This window comes from Panulirus ornatus, chromosome 46, assembly GCF_036320965.1.
Source record: "Panulirus ornatus isolate Po-2019 chromosome 46, ASM3632096v1, whole genome shotgun sequence".
NCBI classification, from domain to species: Eukaryota; Metazoa; Arthropoda; class Malacostraca; order Decapoda; family Palinuridae; genus Panulirus; species Panulirus ornatus.
In genome coordinates, this window is record NC_092269.1 from 40,006,500 (window position 1) to 40,033,392 (window position 26,893).

The 26,893-nt window shown below is 45.4% G+C and overlaps 1 protein-coding gene across 5 annotated transcripts in view; it reads right to left on the reverse strand.

The window, feature by feature from the left end:
• LOC139763286 (uncharacterized) overlaps nt 1-26,893 on the reverse strand; it is a 407,190-nt gene that overhangs the window by 48,732 nt on the left and 331,565 nt on the right. Inside the window, exon 1 of one of the 5 annotated variants that reach the window (XM_071689252.1) lies at nt 9,653-9,789. The exons of 2 other annotated variants lie outside the window; for them this stretch is intronic. In XM_071689252.1, coding sequence (XP_071545353.1) covers nt 9,653 — 1 coding nt within the window. In that variant the 5' untranslated portion in view covers nt 9,654-9,789. Of the gene's footprint in view, nt 1-1,580; nt 1,615-1,787; nt 2,192-9,652; nt 9,790-26,893 lie in introns of those variants that run through there. 2 more of the 5 variants (XM_071689251.1, XM_071689248.1) reach the window with 2 other exon arrangements.

Sequence of the window (26,893 nt, forward strand, 5' to 3'; positions counted from 1 at the left end):
TCCCTTTGGCAATATCTTCATGCCTTTAAAATCATCTGTCTAAAACAATGGCAGGAGATGCAAATCGAGAACAAATTTACTATATGCCAGACCACCTTTATGGAAATACTCAAGGCCCTTTAATTTTCGCCATTTTTAAATGCCCACACGATTTCCAGCCATGGCAAGCAGGAGTGACCCGCGAAGACAACTCATGTTGAAATGAATAGCTTCCAACCTCCTCACCTCATATATGAGACTTACAAACTCCTGTTGACTGACGGCGTGTCCAGAGAAATGACCGGTCATACAAATACACATTAATCCATTAAGACTGACGGTACGTCCACTGAGTACAATGATAAGATCCTCAAACAAGACGGTATGGCCTCCGACCACGATTTTATGATTCATAAACTCAACATTACGATTCTTGAGCAGGAAAGTACATATCTTGAGGCTTGAACTTTGATATATCCCGAAAAGTCGGGTTACAATCAATGGTCTAGTTTCATCACCCATAGGGTTAACACCAACATAAACCAATGCAAATACTAAAGTTTTGATAAGAAATACGTACTTGCCTTCCACTAACAGCCAGGTATACTTTCCCCAAGAGATTTTATCTCGCATAAAGAGCAAGTAACAAAGGACCTACTGGCTTGTAACGAAGTTAGCCGCTGATAAGTAGATTAAAACTTCCAGGCTTTTCTTGCTTACTGCTCACAATCATATGTTACTTGGGCTGATTATTCTCAAAACTGTTCTCTACGGGGAAAACTACCAGCAAGTCTAAGAATCTCAACATATACAAGCTCAAAGTAATCAGTAACTACGAGCACAATAAAACCTGCCTTTACCATGAAAATAAACTTTGGACCGACTATCCACAGGGGAGAATATCTTGACCAAGAGCTTTTTGGCAATTTACGCACGTCACTACCCGAGTCATAACTGGGCTCATCTGTCATCCAACCCAGGGAAGCGAGTAGCACATTGTCATACTTGAAAATTACCCCAAACGTATATAAATCTATCATGTACCACTTTGTCCTGAAGTAATTACTGTGGAAATGTCATCAATGATGACATACCTAAGCGTGTACCGCTAGAATAAGCAATACCTTAATACACCTACTCTTTCAGCCTTCCTAATGAACCTCACATTACCAATAAATACGTCAGTGGCCATTGATGACCCAGTGCTTGATCTCTTCAAGTGTTCCATGTCGTCGTTTTTGGTTAAGAATCATTTACAGTCACGGACCTGGCTGGAGCTTTGTGCGTCTGTACCAGGGACTACAATTTTGCCCAATAATCGTACTTTCCTAATCTTCAACTATGACGGTATATTAAACCATCTGGCGAAGAGGCAATATTCAACGGGGATATCTCTCCATGGATCAGACAAGCAGCCTTTCATAGTAAGAAAACCTGATCGAACATCAACTTTGGTCTACATTTCGTGTCCTTTGCCGGTCACGGATGTAACCGGTATCTGGCGTGTTGGCGACAACCATATTCTACACTGAAGTTCTAACTTTTACAAGATTTTACATTCAAGACCAGCACCAAATACCTGACACTACCAAACGACTTACCAACACAGTCAAGCTTCATTTCGAATTTTCCGAATTTCTTTGTTTGCGCTCCAACCTGTTGTGCTGCCACGCCCTAAAGTCGGCAAGGCCACGAGGCAGCCAGCAAGTTGGCCACGGATATTTCACCGAATTTTTCGTCTTAACTGACTCAGAATGGGGAAACAATGTATATAAACACAGAGTAACACACATATCTGATCAGCTTACCTTCCTCGGACATGATGTTTCAGTGGGAAAGAGGGTAAAATGCAGAGATATGCAGCTGGAGCGGTATTCAGTAGTCGCAGTATGGGCGGGAAGTGGTTGCCGCGCGCGGGCTGGCTGCTGGTTGGTCCGCGTCTCAACCAGGGAGACTACAAGTTACACGTCTGCTAAGGGCGTGGTTTTCAAAAGTTCACCAAGTATCAAACACTTCAGTCCTAGCTAAACGACCGAATTGCTCCTAAATTACACTCAATCCACACTGTCAACCCGATATGTAGCAGGACAGCCAGCAAAGGGTTACGGTGCAGTAGTTTTCCGTGTCAGCTGTGGCGAGTGTCTGAGGTAAAGGAGCGAGACTACACTCCTCCCTGAGCGCGCCGGCATGACAGTCACTCCTGCGCACCATTGATCTGCTGGGCCGGGCGCATTCTACCACCTGGCTAGCTGCCACACCACCCTCCCAGCTGCTTCGCACCGCTCCTTAGCAACCCAAACATATTTAACGACTAGAGCGAACTACATATTCTTTTATATGTAAATCCCATTCTTATGACTTATCCTCGTTTTCGATCAAGCTAAAAGAAACAGCCAATTCCGTTAAAGATAACTGTACCACCTTTTTTGGCGTTCCATGTGATTCCGTTAATCACAGTCGCCAGAAAACAAAAACGCAAGACCACCTGATGCCCAACCTAATGTTTCCAATAACAGTTGGAGGGCAGCTCTAAAAGAGGTCATTCAGCAGTAGGAAACCTGGGATCATGGCGGTTGAAGTAGAGTTTGAGGATTCGTTTTATTGGCCTTCGAAGACCATAACACTTTAAAGGCATTTCACAGTGTGTGTGGAAGCCCGCCCTGGCCGGGTCTTGTGGGCGTCTTACAACATATGGGACATTCCGTGCGACCAGCAGCCAACACCAGTCGCCGGAAACCAAACACATTATACAATCGGTCATACATATGGACATTTTCGTCGAAACATACGCAGCAAAAATAAAAGCCAACAACCAGATACACAGATTCACCGAAAGACTATAGATAAATGATTAATCATAAGAACACGACAGAAGGAAGATGAGAGTATCAAACATTCGGAATCGTCTAAAAAAAAAACAAAAAAGATCATTACTGGAGCCATCAGATGCGAGAGGGTGGTCATGAGGGCGTCTCCAACCTCAACACGAGTGTCGAAGCCCTGATGCTACCCTTCATCTCCACACCATTATGAAACGCAGGTGACAAACACGTGGTGTTAGTAGGTAGCATAAGAGGCGTCATGTCCTTCAGCAGAGGGACAGAGATGTGTGGTGTTCCTGGACAGACTTGTCTCTTTGGGTAAGTGGACAGTTAAGGTGGTGGACCCGCAAGTGGGCGGGCGACACAGGAAACCCCGCCCCTACTGTTACGATGTTCACGTGATGTATTCGACCATGGGTGTTTGTTTATTTATTTTTTCATCGTATATTCTAAAGGTAAAAGTTTATATATATCTTAATCATTATCTACCAAACATTTATCATAAACTTTCACACAGACAACGGTTGAAATTCGTTTAACTTTTCTTGGTACGGTTATGTACTGATCAGTCACACTAAAAACAGTGGTACAAGCCATGGGCGATGACGGGCTGACCTTTGACCTGATCTTCAAAGACTGTGTGAAACAGATATATAAGTCGTGCCGTTCCAGTCTGGTCAACAGGGTATCAAGTTTTGCAGGTACGTGCTATGCACATCCAGTGAGTGACCTGGTATTGTCAATTTCCTGTACAGTGAGGATGTGCCACCTTTTTGTCTTAATGCTGGTGGTTCCCAACCAATAACATCTTTGGTCTCCTGCCCATCCTTGGAAGAGGCCCGGTCAACAATATTCTATTCTCTTTAATGCCTCCGAAAAGGAATGTCTTTATTTCTCGATCTGTAAAATCCAATAGATATTGATACAGAGCGGGGAATACTGAAGTCCTTTACAAACAAAATACTAGAAAATAAACAATTTAACATCGTTCATATGGAAATATAATGAAATCAAGTTTTAACCGACGATATTCTTGATATAAGTAAAGGCCAACAGTGGAATATTTGATCGTCATTCGAAAGTCTTCAGTAAAGAGACCTTCTTTCAAATCCCACAACACAATACATATATAACTAAAGAGTGTTAGAAAATGTAATGTGGTATTTCCCTGTGCTACATCATCACGTTTCCTGAGCCTAGTGAAGCCAGAGGAGGCTGCCTAAAACAACTGATGACACCAGCACACTCACCAGCAGTCAGGAATGGGTTAACATGCTGAGCTCTGCTCCCTCCCTACACAAGGAACTATAACACGGTTATCCCCCCCCCCCCTGGGAAGACGGGAAACGGAGTCTCAGACATACCTTAAAGCAGGTAAACCCTACCCCCACTACCAGGGCCTCCATATCTCCATTTAACTCAAAATGATTTGGGACATTCTCTCTCTCTCTCTCTCTCTCTCTCTCTCTCTCTCTCTCTCTCTCTCTCTATCTATCTATCTATCTATCTATCTATCTACCTATCTATCTTCCCAGCTTCCCAAGGTGAACTGCTTGAGGAAAATTTAAGACAGCCGTACAGGCCAACGTATGTATGGTACCTACAGACAAACGTTTTCCCACACAGACGAACACACTGCGTACACACCAACTCACAACATACACCACAACATACGACATTCAGCAGCTGCTGCGCGCGCAAACCAACATACAACATAAATGCCAATATCCAACATACAGGCCAGCATACAGCATACAGGCCAACATACAGCATAAAGACCAACATACAGCATACAGGCCAACATGCAACACAGAGAGGCACCTCTGGGGGAAGGTCGACCACAAGAGGTTTCCCCTCCTCAGGCCTCTGGGGAATACGTTGCCTCAGGGGGAAAATTCTGACCTGATCTTAATCCCATTAATGAGCTTCTTCCAACCCCACGGAAATATTGACCAGGAAGTGACGTCAAGAGAGAGAGAGAGAGAGAGAGAGAGAGAGAGAGAGAGAGAGAGAGAGAGAGAGAGAGAGAGAGAGAGAGAGAGAGAGAGAGAGAGATATTTCATCTTTATGAGGAAATTTGCTCATAACATCTACGTAAATTTACGAGGACCACGCTGGTCATCATCTCAGAATAGAGTCGTCAATACTTTCACTTAATAAAGTCAAAGTAGAAGTACAGCTGAGTTAAGTGTTCATCCCAGGCAGAGCCAAGTGCTCTCGCTTGTGAATTAATGATATAAGATGGATGAAGATGACAGAATATGATCAGGAGACATCTCCCCGATTTCTGTCCTCCATCTTACGAAGCACAGACGCTAGGAGACGTCTCCTGGGGCTTCTCCCATGACACGTAGCAGACTCCCAGGGAGACGTCTCCCGGGGTCTCTCACCTCGTAACATCTCCAGGGGATGGGAGACATTTTCCTCGGAAAACTGTCAAATTGCGAGGCAAATTCTCAGGCGAGCAACTTGCCGTCCTTAATTATTATCATATTCTCCTCCATGTCCTCGTCAGTACCTTACCATGCATTACACGTCCTCGTCAGTACCTTGCCATGCATTACATGTCCTCGTCAGAACCCTACCATGCATTACATGTCCTCGTCAGTACCTTACCATGCATTACATGTCCTCGTCAGTACCTTACCATGCATTACATGTCCTCGTCAGTACCTTACCATGCATTACATGTCCTCGTCAGTACCTTACCATGCATTAGAATTACTCCACACTCATTCTTATTTTTCACTAACTCATTCCTTTTCTACATCAAATTACACAGAATTATAAACCGTGAAGTTTCTTACCATTTGTTTCACCAACAGTAAACGCTTCCCCTCTGCCATATTACCATACTCTCCTACTGACATATTTTGTTCCATTATGTTGCCATACCACCACGTAGACATATCTTGTAAGCTGGTTGTATGTTACACAAGACACCATCCACCAGGAGTAAGTACAACACGATATATACCACAAGCCATAACTTTATTCTCACTCCTCTCTGCTCTGCACACCATTCTGACCTTACACATGGCAAAAACAGAAAATAAAAGTTACAAAAAAAATATGTTTATCGCTGTTTTGAAAAAAAAAACAAGAAAAAAAATCATAGACGTGTAACATGAATTTTATTCAGTTTGTGTTTTACAGCACAAGTTCTGCCGTTCTTAACCCCTCTGAGGGCGGTAACGTATCCCTCCACACACCGTAACTGTACCCACCTCGACTTGATAACTTAGCTTCATGAAGGCCGTAACATGAACTCAGCACAACTTAAGAGGACGAGTGCAGTAACTTTACTTGAGTATGATAACTTAATCAGTTAACTATAGTTACTTGACCCGCTCAGAGGAGTGTGACACCTAAACCTCATTAACCTCCCCCTCAGCTCTGTGTAATAACCTCCTCGGTTAAGGCGTCTTTCCAACGTTATCACTCAGTCCTCTAACTACGACACCTGAACCCTTGAAGACAACCTCGTAGTACTGTCCCTACGAGACCAGCTCCCCACCTAGACATCTGTTCCACTGTGAACAAATGTGTTTACTTCTGAATATGTAATGTCAAGTGTGTTACACAACCATTGATGCGGCTTAACATTCAACGTAATAAACAGAACACAAGTAAGATGAGTCACCCCTCTAAAATCCCTCACAAGAACCACCTGCCATTTTCTACGTACTATCCCCAAGCACAAGTATCATAATAAACACAAGAGGAGATACCTTTTCACGGGGGGTCACCCTCTGTCACTTAACCGAGGGCCACCACCCACTCCCTCCAGGAGATGTAAGAGCCCGTCTCCAGCCACTCTGTAAAATCCACCTGCTCCACCTTGTATGAGAAGGTTAGGTTCAGTGTCTAATGGACAGAACATTTGATACTAACTGCCGCTGAACCAGGAGACTGCCGAGCGAACGGCTCAACCACTGCTCTTGACGTATGCATACACCACATCTTTAAACTGACTGGAAATACCACATAGACTACAGGCCGAGCAGGTGGTGCCCTTCCTCCCGTCAAGCTCAAGTTCGTTCCCTTTCCCTTCTTACTTTCCTCCGGGAGGCTCTCGCTCACGCATCGCGCTGGATAAAACTTCCTCTCCTTTACCGAGGTACTTTTCCGTTATTCTTTATCACATAAAGTTTCCTATGTTCCTTTCTCTCTCTTTACCTTCTGTGTTTCAGTGTGTCATGATGCGAGGTAGACACTGACAGCCCCTGACGGCTGGAGGCCTTGGCAGCATCATCATCATCAGACGCGTGAGGAGGCTCCTCGCATACAGACATTGACACTAACACGCTCACTCTTGCGTCGTCACACAAAAAACGATATCTAAAACATAACTAGACTATGTAAGCTTGTAACAATCACGTTCTCTCAGCAAGTACTGTATCCTGCTCTATACAGGATGTGTTATTTATGTGGTGCTTTCCTTCCTAATCTTTATAGACTTGTGGAGACGTCATGCATTGTAGACGTACTGGACGAGCTGGAGGGATGAAGGTCTACTCCATATCTCAGGGATACTACAGCCTGGTTTGGTGCAGGTCCCGCGTAGCACAAGACATTCTGTGTTGTGATGTGTCCTCGCGAGACACGAGAATCCTCGACACCTGTCTGCCAGTACCAGGAGATCCTTCGTCGTAAGTGAAAAACATAAAACTTTCTTTCAGGTTTCATTCAAGGAATTCTAGTTTTTCATCAGTTACGTTTAATTCATGTTTTGTGATTATTTTTTTTGCTTGACAAAAACCTTCAGTCCCAATTGACATTCATTACATTTTCGAATATTCTTTGCCCATTTTCTCTCAAGCTCTTGAGACCATTCAAGTGAGGTAACTACTAAATCACCGCAAGACGAAAACATGCAACACACAACATGCAGCAAGTGGACGGACCCAGGATAGCTGCCTCAACACCACGTCTTCACAAGTATCCTGGTCATGGTGACAACAGTCAATTTCTCATTAATGTGATCGGCGTACTGATTCAGTCATTTGCATATCGATGCGGACACTATTGTTTATTTTCTGACGATTGCCTCTCGTGATAGAATCACCATAAAACATCAGGAGTATCATTACGTCCCCAGCGTTCCCTTGCGACCAGGACCCTAGTGAGATAAACCTTGGCGGCGAGACCACGTGAGTGTGAAGCGGAGAAACGAGACGATTCCCCTTTCCACTCTTGCTACTCACCGTGACTCGGCTCTCCCTCCAACGTCTCTCATCCTCTCCAGTGAGAGACAGTCACACCTTTCAAAGCCGCCAGGCGTCATCATGATCCAGCCGCCGAGAACCCACAACATCATCGAGGTGAGAAGTGTTGGGCCGACAACACTTGCCTGTGCGTTACATGACGCACCCCTAGTGTACCCTCTTCCTCCCTCAGCCCTAACTCTACGGAATATTTCGTCGTACGTACTCGTACTGAGGTAGACACTTTCTTGCTAAATATACCTATATACTCGTGTATAGATCGACCACTGATTTTTGGCCAAATCATTAATTTATGCTATGGCTCGTGTTTAGGTCGATCCAAGTTTTTGAGGGTAATAGAACAACAAGTTAGGGTAATAAAGCACTATGTTTTATGGCATATAAAACTTATTTTAGAAACTACTCACTAAAAAACACCCTACGTCCTATAAACTGAAGTTCGCTGAGCCTGAAACACCGAGTGCCGAAGGCAAATTGTTTACCATTCATTATTACGGCATTTTACACTGAAACGCGGGCAATGCCAGCAAAAATACGGTATATTTCCATTCGAACATTCATCTAAGTCAATCAGGATAGAACATCATTGTAATACAAGTCTTTTTTAACTGAAAATCACTGGAGAACCGATAACGGTAACATCTACTGAACAACGAAAGAAAGCGAAAGTCGATTGTTTTCATGATTTTATCTCACTTTCCACTGTAATACGTTCGTCATTTCAGCAAAAAATATTACAAGTATTACATCAAGCACAGTATGAATAGAGTATCATTGTAATATAACAGTATCTTCACTGGAAACTATTAAAAAAACGAGTAACATCTCTTGAACATCAGAAGGTTGGGTCGCGGAAGCTTGCCTTTGCATCGGCCCTTCCTATGTAGCCTTTAATATTACCGTACGTTGAAACTGTGTTTATACTCTTACTGTCTTGCACTTATCTTCCAGAAATATGACAAATTTGTATATAATACAATGTTACGGTATTTTTAATTACTAACTGGTACATATCTTACGTTCAATTGTTTACTGGGAGTAACTGGTAAATATTTTTCATATCTCAATATAAAAGCTGCTCCTAGCCCTTCCCATCATGCACGGATTTCAACCTAACGAAATGATTACCCATGCATAAGTCGACCCCCTAATTTTTTTTACTAAAGATCTGGTCTTAAAAACTCGAGCGTATATGTACACGAGTTTTTACATAAGCCTATTTTTTCCTCTAGAATTACCGAAGAATTAACTTCTTTTCCAGTATCAATAATGTCTGTAAACGTCTTAATGAACCCGAACACCTTGATTCTCTAGTCAACCTCAACAAGAGATCCTCTGCAGTTTGAAAAAATTTTTGATTCTTTCAACCTTTTCGTAGAAACTATACGAACCCACCTCTTAATAAACACCATTTCATCCTCCTGTTGACAATCTTTAACATATGCTATCAGATTCTGCCGCAGCTGTGATGGGTCACGAGGCAGTCTGTTTACGGAAAGTGTTCACACACACACACACACACACACACACACATCCGGCGGCACGACGCAGTAATATACACCCTAACCCTCCTCCTCGACGCGTTAAGAATGTCTGGAACAAGTGTACAACAACATTACTCACTCTCACACTCGCGGATCACCCTCCAGTGCAGCTCCGCCTTCCTCGGGCCACTCACACGCGACTACCTGTCACTCCGCCCTGGCCGGCGTCTGATACCATCAACCTGGTCCTTATCTATCACATGTTGGCAGCTGCAGCTGTAGGTAATCAGCTTCTGTTCGTGATCATCAAGGCAACATTCCGTCGTTAACGTAATAACCCCCATCTCTCGCGAAGGTGTGCTTTAGTTGACTCTTTGTTACAGTACAAACTGTAAACTGTATGAAAGTTAGACACACACACACACACACACACACACACACACAGGGGGAAATAAGCTGCAGGAATGTGTACGTGACAAAGACTGTGGAGTTAACAACGTCCCTAACCTTTCGTCAGCGTCCCAACTTCAGAAAATAGTTCAGGAGGCCAACTGTCTGCGGGTCAATATTACAACATTAAAGTTCATGGAAAAGGAAATATTCAGCAAGCTGTTCACATCATACATAAGACTAAAACTCGGTCTTGCTTCTCAGGCTCACAGCATCTTAACTTACCACCAAGTGCACCATGTATAAACCATACTATCTACTCTGTAATCATTTCTGTAGATCTGCCACCCAGACTATCTAGGTGTACCTCACTCATGTACATATCCTGCGAGTGGAAACGTCCAGACCACCTTCATCTTAAGCTCTTTCATGACCTGCCAGTTCAGTTATAATTATACTTCAAATATATATTTTCAGCCGAACGGCTGCCTCAGCCCAATAAACCGTTATGTATATATTTACATATATATTTAAAGAGCTAACAGGGAAGTTGCAGGAGAGGGCATCAATAATGATGCCAGCATTATTGATGCCAGCACTGGGATACCTGAGTTAGAGGGAAAGGCTTGGAGGTCACGAAGGATCAGTGAGGAGTGACCTGATAACAAATTTGAAGTTTTTAAGCTAGAATGATGACGAAGACATTGAACAGCTCTTCGAAAGATATCGTGGCAGAACAACCAGAAGATATAGCAACAACCAGAACTTATATCATGGAATTAAGCAAGAAACTTGTCAATAAAAAATGTAAAGAAATACTTTCATGGTGTAAGAGTGGCGGACGAAAGTAAAAGTGAACAATACACAGACGTTTTAAAAAGTGTATGAGAGTAAAGGTGTTCGGAGAGGCTGGGGCCCCACGAGTGTAAAACTCCCTCCTGGCACAGTACAAATACGTAATTACACACACAGTCTGGAAATTACTCGTGACTTATAAATGAACCCAAGACAAAGACGCTCCAACAAAAAATACGAAAGAGAAAAACTCGACCCACAGCTAGACCAGCGGTTCTGTATCGAGTTATTGAAGTAACTAATTCGAGTTGCTCCTCAAAGCTGGAGATAAGGGTATCACCCCCTCCCTGGGGGTGAATCACAGGCTTCCACGTACAGATCCAGGGACGACGGACGTGTCCTTCCTCACAATGAATTCGGTTCCTTGTGTAAAGCTGAGAACCTCATCCAAACCTCTTCATCTGGGAAAAGTTGTGAACTCTCATAACTGTCTATCTTCACTGGCCACAGTTTAAGCAGACTTATGAGGCTCATTTGAAGTCTATTTTCTCCCACATTCTTGAGGAAGAGGACGAAACTTTTTTGTATCACTCTGGACTACCACGGCTGAATGCATAGTATCACTTGTACCGCTACTCAAGTGTATCGTCGCTTTTAATAACACGTTCGTTAGTTAGAATGGGACAAACGGGAACACTTCCTACCTGCTGGAACAGCAGCAGCTGCAGGAAGTAACAACAGAAACAGCTGCGGGAGGAGTAACAGAGCCAGCTGAAGACGTAACAACAACAGTAAGCAGCAGGAAGTAACAACAGAAGCAGCTGCGGGAGGAGTAACAGAGCCAGCTGAAGATACAACTACAACAGTAAGCAGCAGCAGTGTCAGAGGCAAGAGTGACAGCCGATGTCACCACCACAACATCAGCTGTAACAACATCAACACTCACACTAGCCACCGCTTCCACAGTGGAAGGTAAACATCACACCACAGGACAATGTATCTTGGTTACGACGCTGATCCCAGCCGGGGTTCATCCCACGCCTTGTCAACCTTTCACTTTAGCCAAGCCAATGTCCGCGGCCGACACCAGTTCCCCGATGGTTCCGCCAGGCTGTGGCCAAGATAGAGTGACACACCTGACCCTGGCCTCATCAGGTGTGTGTAACGACTAATATAACTGACGCTGGACTAAACAAATGTGCGGACCTCCTGACACACCTGGAGCTATCCCCAACAGATATGTGAACTTCATGACACACCTGGCGCTGGCCTCAACAGGTGGATGAACCTCCAGACACACCTAACGCTGGCCTCAACAGGTGTGTGGCCTTCGTTACACACCTAACACTGGCCTCAACAGGTGTGTAAACCTCCTGACACAGCAGACGCTGACCTCAGCGGAAGTGTGGACCTCCAGACACACCTGCCGCTGACCTCAAAATGTGTGTGAACCACCTGACACACCTGGCATTCCTCAACAGGTTTGGATATCAGCTGACCAAGCCGGTCTAGCCTGCAGCCCTGCTGACCACAACACACTTGCCCTGCCCCACCACAACAGCCCCTTTCATTCTCACACTGACTCATTTTCACACTCAGTCGTGCTGCTAATGTCCAGTGTGCTGAAAGAATGTATTCAACCCACGACATAATAATATGACCTTGAAACACGATGCAAAGTGATATCAAATTTGTCACGATTTACGGGAACACACACACACACACACACACACACACACACACACACACACACACACATGTAGAGATTGATGTATACAATAGTGTATAACATCCTTTACAATAACGAAAAACGGTATCCAAAGCCTGTGTCATTAGGATAAACCTTCTCACTACTGAAATATAGATCCATAAGTTTCCTCATTTCAACAACAATTCGATATCACAATGGGATAACCAGACGATAAACTGGAAGACAATCGCTTAAGATACGATATCATACCGCGAAGAGGACAGTCGGCAAGTGCCCGAGGAGTCCAGTAACCGGTGGAGTAATCCAGAGCCAAAGATAATATCTATTATCGACGTTGACGGTAAGATAGTAACATCTCCCGTGATAACATTTACAAAGATAACTCCTATTAAGGAGTAAGATGAACTAACCATTAGGGGTTCACAATGTATGTTAACGTAAGGAGCATGATAACCCTATTGCTTTTAATGATAATTGTTCTGGCAACAGTGTTGAGTCTCCTACCTCAGACGTTTAGTTTGTAAAAATCTTAACCACTAGGATCCTATACAACCACTATGACACATTAATGACACCTAATATCATATCCTTACATGCCTAATATAACTCTTTTCCAACCTCTGGTCATAAACATTTATTTTCCCTGCGGTCTGTCATTATTCTGTTTATATTCAGCTTATTTTCTTTCCTTGGCTTTATTTTTTTCATTCTTGATAAGGATTTCTATCCTTGTTTGGAGCCTTTCTCATAGAAAATTAATGAAACAATTCCTGGGGTATGTCAATAACTGACACAGCAGGATAACTTGACCTATATTAGAAACTTGTAAGTCCTTTAAATATAGCTACAACCCCAGCGATAACCTAGGTATGGTACCTCCACCTGTGTTAGTTAACCACAACAAAATTTTATCTTATGCACCGTCGATTAATAGTTAAACCTGGAAAAAACCGTATCATGGCACCAGAACCCACGGATTAGACCTTAAAGTACACGACTTTCATCTAAACGGTAAGATAATTTCCCCAGAGGACGAGATAAACAACTGGTGCACGATAATTTATCCCCAGGAGAACGATAATCAGCCTCAAGACAAAGACACACCAGATGTAGAATTTACCACAAACGAGGAATTACTCGACCTTATTTCGGCTATACGGAAGAGGGTTACGGGTCGTGTAACGTATGAGGCCTGGCTGGTGACTGAGGCAGCACTCACCAGTCCCACACTCACACAGTTACAGCAGGAAGCTTTGGCTGGAATATAAGAACAGATCTCTTGTGCTGCTGCTGCTCAATCTACTTTCTCATTTTTTCACTCGTTTCTTTTCCTGGTCTTTTGATAATTTCTTTATCTTTCCGTTCTCGTTCATTTAATTTTCCTCGTCTTTCATTATTTCTTCAGTTACGTCATATTTCTGCTACTCCCTCTAACCAATGTTGTTTTTTTTTTTGGGCTTTAGGCCTATCATCAACTGCTAGGGTTATCCACCAACCGAAAAAATCTTTAACACCTTCTTCTGGTGTTAAAGATAATTCAAAGACCACACACTCTCTCACTATGCATGTGGCCCACGCCACACCCCCCCCCCCCCCACCAACCAATGTTTAAACTCGTGGTTAACCAGTGATCAGGTGCACAGTGTGGGCGTCTACCACAAGACCATCCAACTAGACCAGGCAGGTACAAAAGACAAAAAAAAAACTGCACTTTGGCAGGACATATCCCTCCAGACCATATTGTGAAACCTAACTTTGCTTCCATCATGAGGCGAATACCAGGTTGATGGATTTTTCATAAAACCTTCAAACGACCTGTCAAAACAGAGCGAATCTACCAGGGTAGTTCATGATGTTTGGTCGTGCAAGTTTAGACAGTGCAAATCGGCGCCAACGCCCAGCGGCACATGGGAGGCTACCAACAGTGATGCCACACACACCCAATATCCTAGCCTTATCATAGCAAAATAACTTCCATTATATCATTATTTCACCATTAATAATTGATCAGAATTCAAGTTAGCCATCATGGGGATAGCGACATATTAATGCATCATATTTAAATACACACAGAAGCTTAAAAAATGAGATTATATTATATTTTTTTTGTTCTGGCGTCAGTGTGAAGAGGGATGGTCGAATGCGCCGGCCGCCGCCTGCTTCAGACAGACCGGCGGCCGCGCTCCGCCGTGAGTAATACGAAAGCCCCGCAACTTTTGAAATCTCGGTGAGTCGTTCTTCACTCATTCTCATGAACATACGTCTCGGAAATAAGAGTCACTCACTATACTCTGGGTCCTAAGATCTCCCCAAACAAACCAAACATATATTTGAAGGCCTTCCTCATGATATGCTCAAATATATACCTACTGTTGCTTGACACAGACGGGAAATATGTTCTTGAAAAGGTGACTAGTTTTCATACAGGAAATCCCTTAAGTACTGGAACTTATTGGTTCATTACAGTTTCTCTATGACAATCGATGCCATATAATACAGTTGTATTCACTTTATAAGATATACATGAACTACTTCACACACTGCACCTTCTGGTTCCCAAAACATATCTTGTTTCTCGTTTATTGGCAAATTCCAACGTAAAGTTTTCTGGAATATATATATCACAGCTATTCTCCTGTGGACACATACGGGAACCTAACTCGTGCTGTCACTGCTAATTGCTCAACTATTTATTTTAAGCCAAACTTTCAACATGGCAGTATTTCATGGAATTAAAAACAGCAGGAAAAACAATGAAATGAAGCCCAAACGGACGACACTGCTCACCAGCTATATACACAATGTAAACAAATAGGTTTATTGTGCAAGTCTGTCGTCTGCAAAGGACTTTTAAATCATCTCTCTATATATATATATATATATATATATATATATATATATAATACAGATCCGAACATCCCACTGATACGCAAGCAGACACCCGAAATAAAAGCTCTCCCACAATCCTATAATACATGAAATATGGCGTCAGACCAAATACCCCAGTGTTCATGCAACGACGGCTATCAACATTAAATGGAAAGAGCTACGTGCATGGAGCCACATGACACAGGGGCAGACACTGTGGCACACACACTGGCGCACGAACAGGTATGGAGAGGCAAGGAAACGAAAGAGAAAGAGACATAATAAGAGAAGTAGATAGAAAAGAATCAGAGAGAGAGAGAGAGAGAGAGAGAGAGAGAGAGAGAGAGAGAGAGAGAGAGAGAGAGAGAGAGAGAGTCCCCTAGCCCCGGGAGCTCCAGGCACAAACACTTGCACTATATATTCATATTCATGAAGTGGGGGGAGGGAGAGAGCGCTATTCACCGACCGCTGGTTCACGCACGCACGCGCCCGCACAAACGCAGGCACGCACGCACGTGTACACACAGACACGGGCACCCCACACACACACACTACATACACACACACACACACACACACACACACACACAAGCACACCGCTTTTCTTGATCTATTTAAGTGAGCCGCCGGTGCGACTGAACTCCTGATCTGAATATGTTTGCTGATGATGCCGCCAAGGTCACGAGGGAAGTGGAAAGCGAGGAGGACTGCATCAACATGCAGGGGGAACCGTGACAGCCTCCGAGGTTGGTCTGATACGTGGGTGATGATCTGACCCAGAGTACATGTAATGAGGATGGGACACACCGAAGGAAGGCCACGCTCTGAACACTATCTATCAGGAAATATAAGCTGTAGGAATCTATCTGTGAGAGAGACTTGGGAGTAGACATGGTCCCAAGCCTATTGCCAGAGTCCCACACTGGGAGAACGGCAAAGGAGCCAAGTTGTCTGCCGGCAAATGTGGCAACAGCATTCAAGTACATGGATGAGGAAGCGTTCAGCAAGCTGTACTCGTCCAACACGGGGCCAAAACTAGAATACCTTTCTCAAGATTGGTCACCAACTCTAGAGAAGCACAATGAACTGATAGAGAACGTCCATGGGAGGCCAACAGAGAAGGTGCCGGATAGTCAAAGCAAAAAATTCGCCCGCCAAGGAAAAGAGAAGTGTAAGAGGTGACTTGATCACAACCTTCAAGTTTCGTAACCAGTCTGGCGATTTGCGCAGTGAATAGTTCTTCAAAATATTCAAAGTTGAAGCAACCGGAAGACATAACGTGAAACAAAGCAAGAAATTTGTCAGAAAAAAATGTAAATTACTAATTCTATAGTGACGAGTAGTGAACTCATGGACCACTCTAGGTAATGAAAGTTTAGAGAGGTGTATGATACGGTAAAGAGAATCCAAGTGATGAGGTCCCACCAGCACAAAACTCCCTCCCACCCTCCTCCACTGTACAGTACACACACACACACACACACACACACACACACACACACACACACACACACACACTGGCAATGACAGGAGCCCGCCCGAACAAACGCAGGTCCACATGCAGACACATTCACACAAACTCAAGTCACATGGAGTAAAAAAAATCACATAGATGAAAGAGAATCAATCAATCATACACACACACACACACACACACACACACACACACACACACACACACACACACTCACACACACACACTCACACACACACACACACACACACACACACACACTCAAGCAAGCATACAAATGCACATGCTTTCGTGTGGTAACGCACGTACGTACAGACACACTTGAACACACAAATTCCTACACGCACTCCTGAGGGTACCCTACCATCCACACCCGGCCTACCAACCATATTAATATTCAATCTACGTCACCCCACCATGCATGCTCCCCCCTACACACACACACACACACACACACAGCTTACACCTGACCCAGCACAGGCGCCTGGCCAGCGTGACCTGTGCATCACCTTCGTCATTACAGACCTCTAAACACCGGCGCTAAGGTCATTAGCGTCTTTATTTATAACTTAGAGAGAAAAATCGTTAATCTCGCCTTCTCTAAGATCCGTCATTAAACGCGTCAGTCTTGGGAATTAATTAACGGCGCTCTGCGTCGACACGCGATAATAAAAACTAAGAGACTTTCTTCCTACGGTGGAAGTCCTGTGTTAATGGTAATGTAAATGAGTCTTACGTACCAGAACACCAGGGCTCTTGCTCTTATAGCACGTGGTCACTCAGGTGTGTGTGGGTGGGGGGGGGGGGGTGTCTAGCACGTGGTTAATCAAGTACGTGGCCAGTCATGAAAGTGGACTAATGAGGAGTTGTCTACACTCATACCATCACTGCCAGTTACAAATGCAAACACTTAAGGCTATAGCAAACAACGTCTATCGTCTTATTGTAGACAGAAAACAGTTAGCAACGTCGTCTATCTTACTGCAAACACTCAGGCTCTAACCAACCTACATAGCACTTTATGATATATATATATATATATATATATATATATATATATATATATATATATATATATATATATATATATATATATATATATATATAATTTATGACTCGCCATGGCCGCCATGAGAAACATATTTTCATTTATCGGAATTCATGTGAAAGGAGCAGCAGCTTATACTGCTTAGGGCAAGGGAGAATAATACACTTGGGGGACGAGGGAGCGTAAAGAATGGGCAGACAAGGCCAGCACAGTGGAATAACGAGGAGGGAGAAGAAACGCTGGTGGAGGCGGTCGCGCCATTGTGTGCACCAAGGTAAACATGGGGGGAAATCTGGTTGGCTTTCGGTCACAAGTGAAGCTGGTTGTGGCAGAGGATTGTGCGCTCGTGGACAGACAACAGCGCAAGTGGAAAACCGAGGGCGGAATCACAAGGGAAGGATAGACTGACGTGTGGAAGGCATAATTGTGGGGCAACAAGCCAACGCTGACCGACCATAGCCTTCTCTGACAAGAGACATGTTCAAGGGAAACGTTGTTCAGAGGTTTCTAAGATCACCTTACTTCCAGAGGGGTGAATCTGCACGCCCACCCTAACCCCGGCAGGCTACAACATACCCTTGCTCCTGGCATGTATATCATGTACGATAAGACCAAAGAACAGAAAGTTATAACAACATGAAACATACAGCTACAGGACGAGGAAAGGGGGGGAGGGGAGGGGTTAGCTATATCACGAAGAGAACTCTAATAACCAAAAGGAATTTAATGTGAGACGAAGAAGTTCTGAAATGGAAAGGTCGGCAGAATGGCATAAAAAGCCTCCCTCACCAAGGGTCGAGTGAGTGACATGGCAGACGATGAGGCGAGAGGGGTTGCCACACTCACCTACCTCCACGCAGCAGGCGGGAATATAAAGACTGGCACGACTGTCCATCACATCAGGGGAAAAAGACTGTGGACGAACGGGATGAACACGGTGGCCACGCTCCACCCGGGAACACTGAATGTGTTGGAAACCAAGGAAAAGCGACAGATTGACTGGGTCTGTGGAATTCGTAAAAGCGCTACGACCAAATGGTTGTATTAGCACATATTTTTGTACAAAATGAGAAGATGATCTACTAACGTATAAAAACCTCTACATACATACAGACAAACTAGGAATGACACACAAATAGAGACGGAATAAACTGAGATATACAACGAACAGGGACAGCATACAGCATATCTGCACGGTAGAGGTAAATGGTTGACCATGGGACGCGACGCGTGTACGCCTCCCTCAAAGTACAGTAAACAGGTAACTACAGAACAAGCGTTAGGTTATCATACACAAACATAACACACACTCACACACACACACATTAAAGGCTAAAACAAAGCATCATAACAAGGCCATTTCCAGGTAACGCCTCGTTCGTGCGCATCAATATGGCCGGGTCACGTGACGTCCCAGATCCATTACTGATGACGCGTTGCTCTTACCATCGTAACGAGCTACGCCATGTTCTGACAACGTCTATCAAATGACGGCATAAACACAACCAGATATCCAGTCCATACAAACCAATAGTTGTAATCCCGCGCGGCACACACCACTCCACGTCTCGAGTTATCTATCCCAAACTTGAACGTGAAACGTGTGTTTATTTATGTCACCATCAGACGACTGGCTCTGAAACAAGCCAGAGCCACACCCTACTGGACGATGGTGGCGGGGGAACGTTGCTCGAACTGGACCTCATACTCTACGACTGTCACGACCCCGGGGGAGGAGGTGGAGGAGGGAAGACGACCCCAGAAGGACCAAACGTTGACGGGTCCGATGGGTAGTTGAACTTTAACCCCTTAACAACGAACTACATGGTTGTTGGCCCTGGGGGACGTCTCAGGATCAGGTCAAAGGTTAGACCATCACCGTCGTGCTCGACGCTAAACTATATGAACAGATGAAGACCACAAACTTCATGTTAGGTTTTACATCGTAAGGGGTCAAGGAAGGTCACGCTAGAGCTGAACAGCGGGAGACCTGAGGTCAGATGAGGCAGGACAGAGATAAGAGGTAACATCTGGGGTCACCAATCTTGTGATCTGTTTACGATCTTGCTGTAGTGCCACAAGTAATTCCCGCTGTCTATAATCACGTCATCAATACAATCTCCACTGTTGATGAGGGAATATACGTGTCCAGTGTAGGCTCAGTGGGATACCACTGAAGGGGAAAAGAAAAAACAGTTTCACGTCCGCAGACGCTGGTGAGCTGAATAGAGAAGAGAGCAAGAGGCAGAGCGTTGAGCCAGACGGGTCACCCACAACACATGTGCAGTGGCTGGTGAGGGCGAACTCTGTACAAAGGACATGGGTATGGCGCTGCCAACAATGCTTGGATTGCTAACGTACACCAGGTATTACTCTCTCTCTCTCTCTCTCTCTCTCTCTCTCTCTCTCTCTCTCTCTCTCTCTCTCTCTCTCTCTCTCTCTCTCTCCCTACATCAGCAGGTAGCGAGAATAAAGTGACAAAGGAAACAACTTGACAGTGGCAAATATGGAATGAAACTGGAGCCGCCAGGCCGGAGGCCTATACCCCGACCAATTACATTCAATCCTCACAATGTGAAGTTTCGGGAAGTTGGGTGGAATCATAAAAGTCAGATATCGAGCAAGAAAACCAAAAAATTTTCTGATTCCGATATATCGACTGGCTCTATCACTGTGCGGAGCCGCATTAATTCAGGAAAATAGTTTGAGAGTCAATGATGGAAACTTGTTGGGGGAAAGGGGAGGGAACTTAAGGCGCGTCACTGGGGAGGCAAAGTTTTCTTTCCGTAAATAGGAGGCCACAAACTCTGATCCTCCGAGATCAGAATGAATAGACTTTCCCTATTGTTTCGCAGGAAACATACAGGTGAAGTTCTACGATGAAGACCAAAGTTGTCGTCCACACACACACCATATTTCTTGTTTACCTTCGGTCAGAAGGATTCCCTCCTCGTCTTAGGAGGCACCCACACCATCAACTCTCTCATGTGTAACTCTCAAGTCTTCACGGTTCTTCGACTCAAGTTAAGTCATCCTTCACACTCGACCGTCATACTTCATCTGAGAGGTAACAAGCATCTCGCTAGTGCCAGGGGAAAACCACGGGTGGGTGAGGTGGACCTTAAAGGCCCGACAGAAAGTATAATCTCTTGTGGTGGCCAGGAATCCCAGTCGGTGGGCGACGGCGCGGGAAGGTCCTGGGAGCACTGAAGAATGTGTGGGAAGAGAGGTCGTTGTCTGAGAGGGTGAAAATAAGTATGTTTGAAGGTGTAGTAGGCTCAATAATATTATATGGGTGGTGGCATGGGCTATAGATGAGGGTGTGCGGACGAGGGTTGAAGCGGTAGGAATGAAATGTTTGAGGATAATATGTGGTGCGAAGCAATTTGATCGAACAAGCAATATAAGGGTAAGAGAGAGGTTTGGTAATATAAAAAAGTGTGGTTAAGAGACCTGGAGACGGGTGTGCTAAAATGGTTTGGACGTATGGAGAGACTGAGGAAGGAGAGATTAACAAAGGGTATATACAATGTGTCAAAAGTGGAAGGGACAAGGAGAACTGGAGATGGAAGGATGGAAAAACAATTAAAGTGATCAAGGCCGAACATGCAGGAGGGTGAAAGGCGTGCATGGGATAAGTGAACTGGAACGATGTGGTATACAGGGGTCGACGTGCTTTCAATGGACTGAACCAGGGCATGTGAAGCAGCCGGGGTAAACCATGGAAAGGGCTGTGGGATCTGGTTGTGGATAGGGTGCTGTGGTTCTGGTGAACTGTACATGAAAGCTAGAGAATGAACGTGAGTGAATACCCGCCTTTCTTCGTCAGGTCCTGGCGCTTCCTCGCTAACGCAGTAAACGGCGATTAAGTAAAGATAAGAAAAAAAATAGAGATACACAGATACATAGAGAGATCGATAGAGGAAAACACACAGGGTTAAAAGAGAAAGAGGTGCTCGTATTGGTATAAAACAATTTCCAACACCAGAGAAGCAATACACTAGACACGAGTGGGAAACATAAGACTAATTCTCATCCTCGTGGGGAAACACAGAACTAATCAAGTACATCATAACAACACAAGAACTAATTAGGCACAACCAGCACAGAAACAAAGCAAACAACACAGCTTCACACGTAAATATAATCCGAAGCTGAAAATGAAACGAAAGAAAACCCTTATAATTGACTCGAGACAAATCAAACATCAGAAGCAACACAGACGATAAAACTAAACACAGAGAACGAATGACATCAAGAGAAAACACTAATAGTAACACATAAGGAAAACGGATTTGAAAAAAACAAAACACGAGACGAAACATAACAGCGAATGTGAAACAGGATGAAACACAAGGGACAATATCCAAATGCCAAAAGCCAGCGACCACACGAAACACGCTGCGAAAAACAAGATCCTTCAGACGAATCAAAAGCCAAAGAGCAATTACAAAGCTGAAAATCAATAAAGTGATAAGACGAAAGTAAAGTCTGTCAGACACGTAAGGCTGTGCACACACGATGACCAATAAAACGGGGCAACGAGAGCAGGAAATAATGAAAGTGGGTGGGCGAGGCCACACCCTCCCCAGGAGCATCACGCCCCAAACTTCTCCACAACTATGTCACCCCACAGTCGACCAGGGAGGGAGGAAGCCACACTCCATCGTAGGAGGGGACAACCCCCCACCCCACCCTCCTAAGTCCTCCATGGGAGAGGACAACAGAGTCCACCATGGGAAGGGCCATCCCAGTGCAACATGGGAAGTGAAACCCTAATACACCATGGGAGGGAACACTACAGTCACCATGGAAGGGAACACTCCAGTCACCATGGGAAGGAACACTCAAGTCATGATGGGAGGAAACACTACAGTCACCATGGGAAGCAACACTAGTCAGCATGGGAAGGAACACTACAGTCACCATGGGAAGGAACACTACAGTCAGCATGGGAAGGAACACTACAGTCAGCATGGGAAGGAACACTACAGTCACCATGGGAAGGAACACTCCAGTCACCATGGGAAGCAACACTCAAGTCATGATGGGAGGAAACACTACAGTCAGCATGGGAGGGAAAGCTACAGTCACCATGGGAAGGGTCCCGTTACAAATGACTGGGTCACTGGCCAGACTTTTGTCACTAAAAGAGGTATTGACATGTTCCACCTGCATCCCATCCCTCCCTCCCTCCCACACAATCTCCCATCCTTCCCTCTTCCCTCCCTCCCACACAATCTCCCATCCTTCCCTCTTTCCTCCCTCCCACACAATCTCCCATCCTTCCCTCTTCCCTTCATTTAAAGAAAACTGTAAAATAACATAATGAAACGTTTCTATACTTGAGATAATCATGAGAAATGTCTCATAATCCTTTCTCTAGCCAACAGACACCCGATAAACAAGAAGCGAATTATGTAACACGATCTTCTTATCATGTAATCATTAATTACGATTAATTACAATTACAATTACTGGGGTTGTCAAGCACATATATTACCGCTTCCTATCTTCCTCTCTCCTCTCCCTACGTCATCAGCTTGGGGTGGGGGGAGTCGCCCCCCCCCCGCGCACGTTGCTTAGCTCTATATTTCCCCGAACTTCACGTCCTGGTCCCTTTATCATTCTCTCCCCTCCTGCCTCTCCCTGCCGCTCTCCCATCACACCTCTCCCCTGCCGCCGCCAGCCGTGTGGGTGTTCGCTCCCTGCTCGGTTTAGCAGCAACCTACCCTAATTGCGGCCCCTAACACTATCATGGCCACAGCCCACCAGGATCGATGAGGTTCCTCACTACACCGCCGTGTTTCCAGCCATGTCCTCCCTACTCAATTATTAATCCTTTGTTTTCGTCTGAGAATGACTTTATCCTCAATATGAAGATGCTGAACCACAGTCTCCATGTCCCCTTCCTCCTCACCCGCTCGCTACACTCACCTACCACACAACTGCCCATACTGAGAATCCTTCACGTGCAAGAGACCAACGTAATCCTACCACGTAGGAGCAAGGATCCCTACACTCCTGCAGAGACGAGTCAAGCACATCACGAGTCCTTCAGGCATTGAACATATATCCGCAGAGTCCTTCCTCCGAGATGATCAGACGTACCACTGAATCCTATCCAGATGCTCACATTATCCATGGCATCCTACTCAGCCGCTGAGAACATCCTTAAAAATTTTTCATCATCCGCTGAGAATATCCTACGAATCCTGTCGACCCCCCCTTGAGCACTCCTTCAGGGACTTTGTTCAAACCTTTGATCACGAAACCATAAACCCTCGCTCCGAGAGAGAGAGAGAGAGAGAGAGAGAGAGAGAGAGAGAGAGAGAGAGAGAGAGAGAGAGAGAGAGAGAGAGTCTATCGACTACCCGGGCCGGCTGATCATAGCGGCCTGGATTCCTCCCGTCTCGCCGTCGTCGTCTGACGAGAAAAGCGGACAAGACGACATGAGGGACCGACCCACTTCCGCCACGTCCCCCGTCTTGAGGAGGAGCGGGGACGACACCTCAGCACCAGGGGGGCACTTCCGCCACGACCGGTGGCACTTGCAGCACGACAACGACTCAGACGACACGGTCTATCAGGCGCAACAGGTCGCGACGACTAATGCACGACCGCCGGACGACCAAGCCACAGTAACTGAGCCAGGAGGGAGCCCAGACCACGCCACACTATCGTCATGGCCCATCACGTCTCATGTCATCTGACCTTCCCTTGTGCCCTCACCCTGTATGTGACATGGTATGGTTACTTGACCTTTAACACAAGCCTCGTCATGTTACGTCTGACCCATGACACACGTTACGTCATACCTAGCTAATCCGTTCGTACGACAAGTGGACCTACTGGTCCATGGTTCGTGCGACAAGTGGACCTACTGGTCCATGGTTCGTGCGACAAGTGGACCTACTGGTCCATGGTTCGTGCGACAAGTGGACCTACTGGTCCATGGTTCGTACGACAAGTGGACCTACTGGTCCATGGTTCGTGCGACAAGTGGACCTACTGGTCCATGGTTCGTGCGACAAGTGGACCTACTGGTCCATGGTTCGTGCGACAAGTGGACCTACTGGTCCATGGTTCGTACGACAAGTGGACCTACTGGTCCATGGTTCGTGCGACAAGTGGACCTACTGGTCCATGGTTCGTGCGACAAGTGGACCTACTGGTCCATGGTTCGTGCGACAAGTGGACCTACTGGTCCATGGTTCGTGCGACAAGTGGACCTACTGGTCCATGGTTCGTCTGACAAGTGGACCTACTGGTCCGTGGTTCGTGCGAGACACCGTGGGAAGTGGAATATTTCGTGCGTCATGTGACCTGGATATTCTAGCTGGACGTACATTATTGAAGTAAACAATGTCAGCCAACATGTCTAAGGCCGAAGCCAAGACTTGGTTCTGCCACTTCCCTCCGTGGTTATACCACGAAGCCCTTATAAGATCTACTCCACACTACTTATTTATGAGGGAACAATAGGCAGTTTGCCTCTATACTGTAAACAGCCTAACTACACCCCCTACTGACGACCCCCTCGACGTATACTGGTGCAAGTTTATTCTCACAACACTGACGGAAAAGGGACCGAAATGTTCCAGTCTCTCTCTCTCTCTCTCTCTCTCTCTCTCTCTCTCTCTCTCTCTCTCTCTCTCTCTCTCTCTCTCTCGAGGATCCTACCATCCTACCTTTATAAAGGTGTCTTACAACCTCACGTTGCTTCACACATTCTTCCTGTACGTATATTGATTGATATCATCCCTCACGTACCTGACCAGTCAGAGGAATATCATACCCCCCTCCCCCAACCCACTGTACCAGATGGTACCCACATCAATAATTCTTAACGTGGAAATGGGGTCAGTTACAGTAAGAGTGGTCACTGGCTGACCAATAATTCTTCAAGTAGTGTTAGTGTGCTTAGTGTTCAGTGGCTGGCCAATACACAAGGTGTTAATTATTCAGCGGCCCACCTGGTAATCGATGCGGCCAGACCAGCTCTGTCTCGCCAGCCACCGCTCACCACACACCTCTGCTCACTAACCTGAGGAGGATGCAGCTCAGCAACACGGATCTTGAAGATTGTGTCTCAGAAACGTTAAAGCAAACATAAGACTACATACTATGCCTCTTTTCTCATGTGTCTGGGGCTATACTGTGACGTTTTCTGGGGACAGATCCCTGACTCTGTTCTCACGTGTCTGGGGCTACAGTTTGACATTTTCTGGGGGTAGATCCCAGACTCTGTCCTCACGTGTCTGGGGCTACAGTTTGACATTTTCTGGGGGTAGATCCCAGACTCTGTTCTCACATGTTTTGGGATATACTTTGACATCCTCTGGGGGAAGATCCCAGCCGCACTTCACACGTCTAGGGGTGTATTGTGATTCTCTGGGGGACACTCTCAGTCTCTGTTCTGACGTCATTGTGACTCTCTGGGGGAAAATCTCAGTCTCTGTTCGGACGTGTCTGCGGCTATATCATATTCTCTGGGGACGGTCCCAGTCACTACTGTCATGTGTCTGGGGCTACATCATGACATTCTCTGGGGACAGGGGAGAAAGGATACTAGTCATGTATCCCTTGTTTAACAGAAGGTGACTACGAGAGGCGTAGGCGGGGTACTACAAACTCTCCCCTCCTCTATTACTGCTTTCTAAAAATAGGAACAGGAGGAGCGAAGCTAAAATCTCCTCAAAGGTCAAATCCGTGAACCTTCCTCGTAAAGGCGCGAAAGGACTGTAGATATACACACAAATCTACCCTCACTGTGGTGCCTGCAATACTTCCAGACCTTCCTCAGGCGTAGCGCTCAGTCATCAGCGTTGGTGTGTCGTTGGTCCACAGCATCAGACCATCTTAGCCACTGACCCAGCAACATGAGAGAAAACCTTCCAAACCCAAGGTGACACAGACACACACACACACACACACACACACACACACACACACACACACACACACAAGGGACAAAGAAACTTTTTTATATTTTTCTTTCTAAATGGTTTTTATCCGACGTTTCCCTACCGACGGACACGTGGGGGTCATCAAGGGTCAGTGGATGGCTGGGGTGCGACAGTAGGGGGTTTGG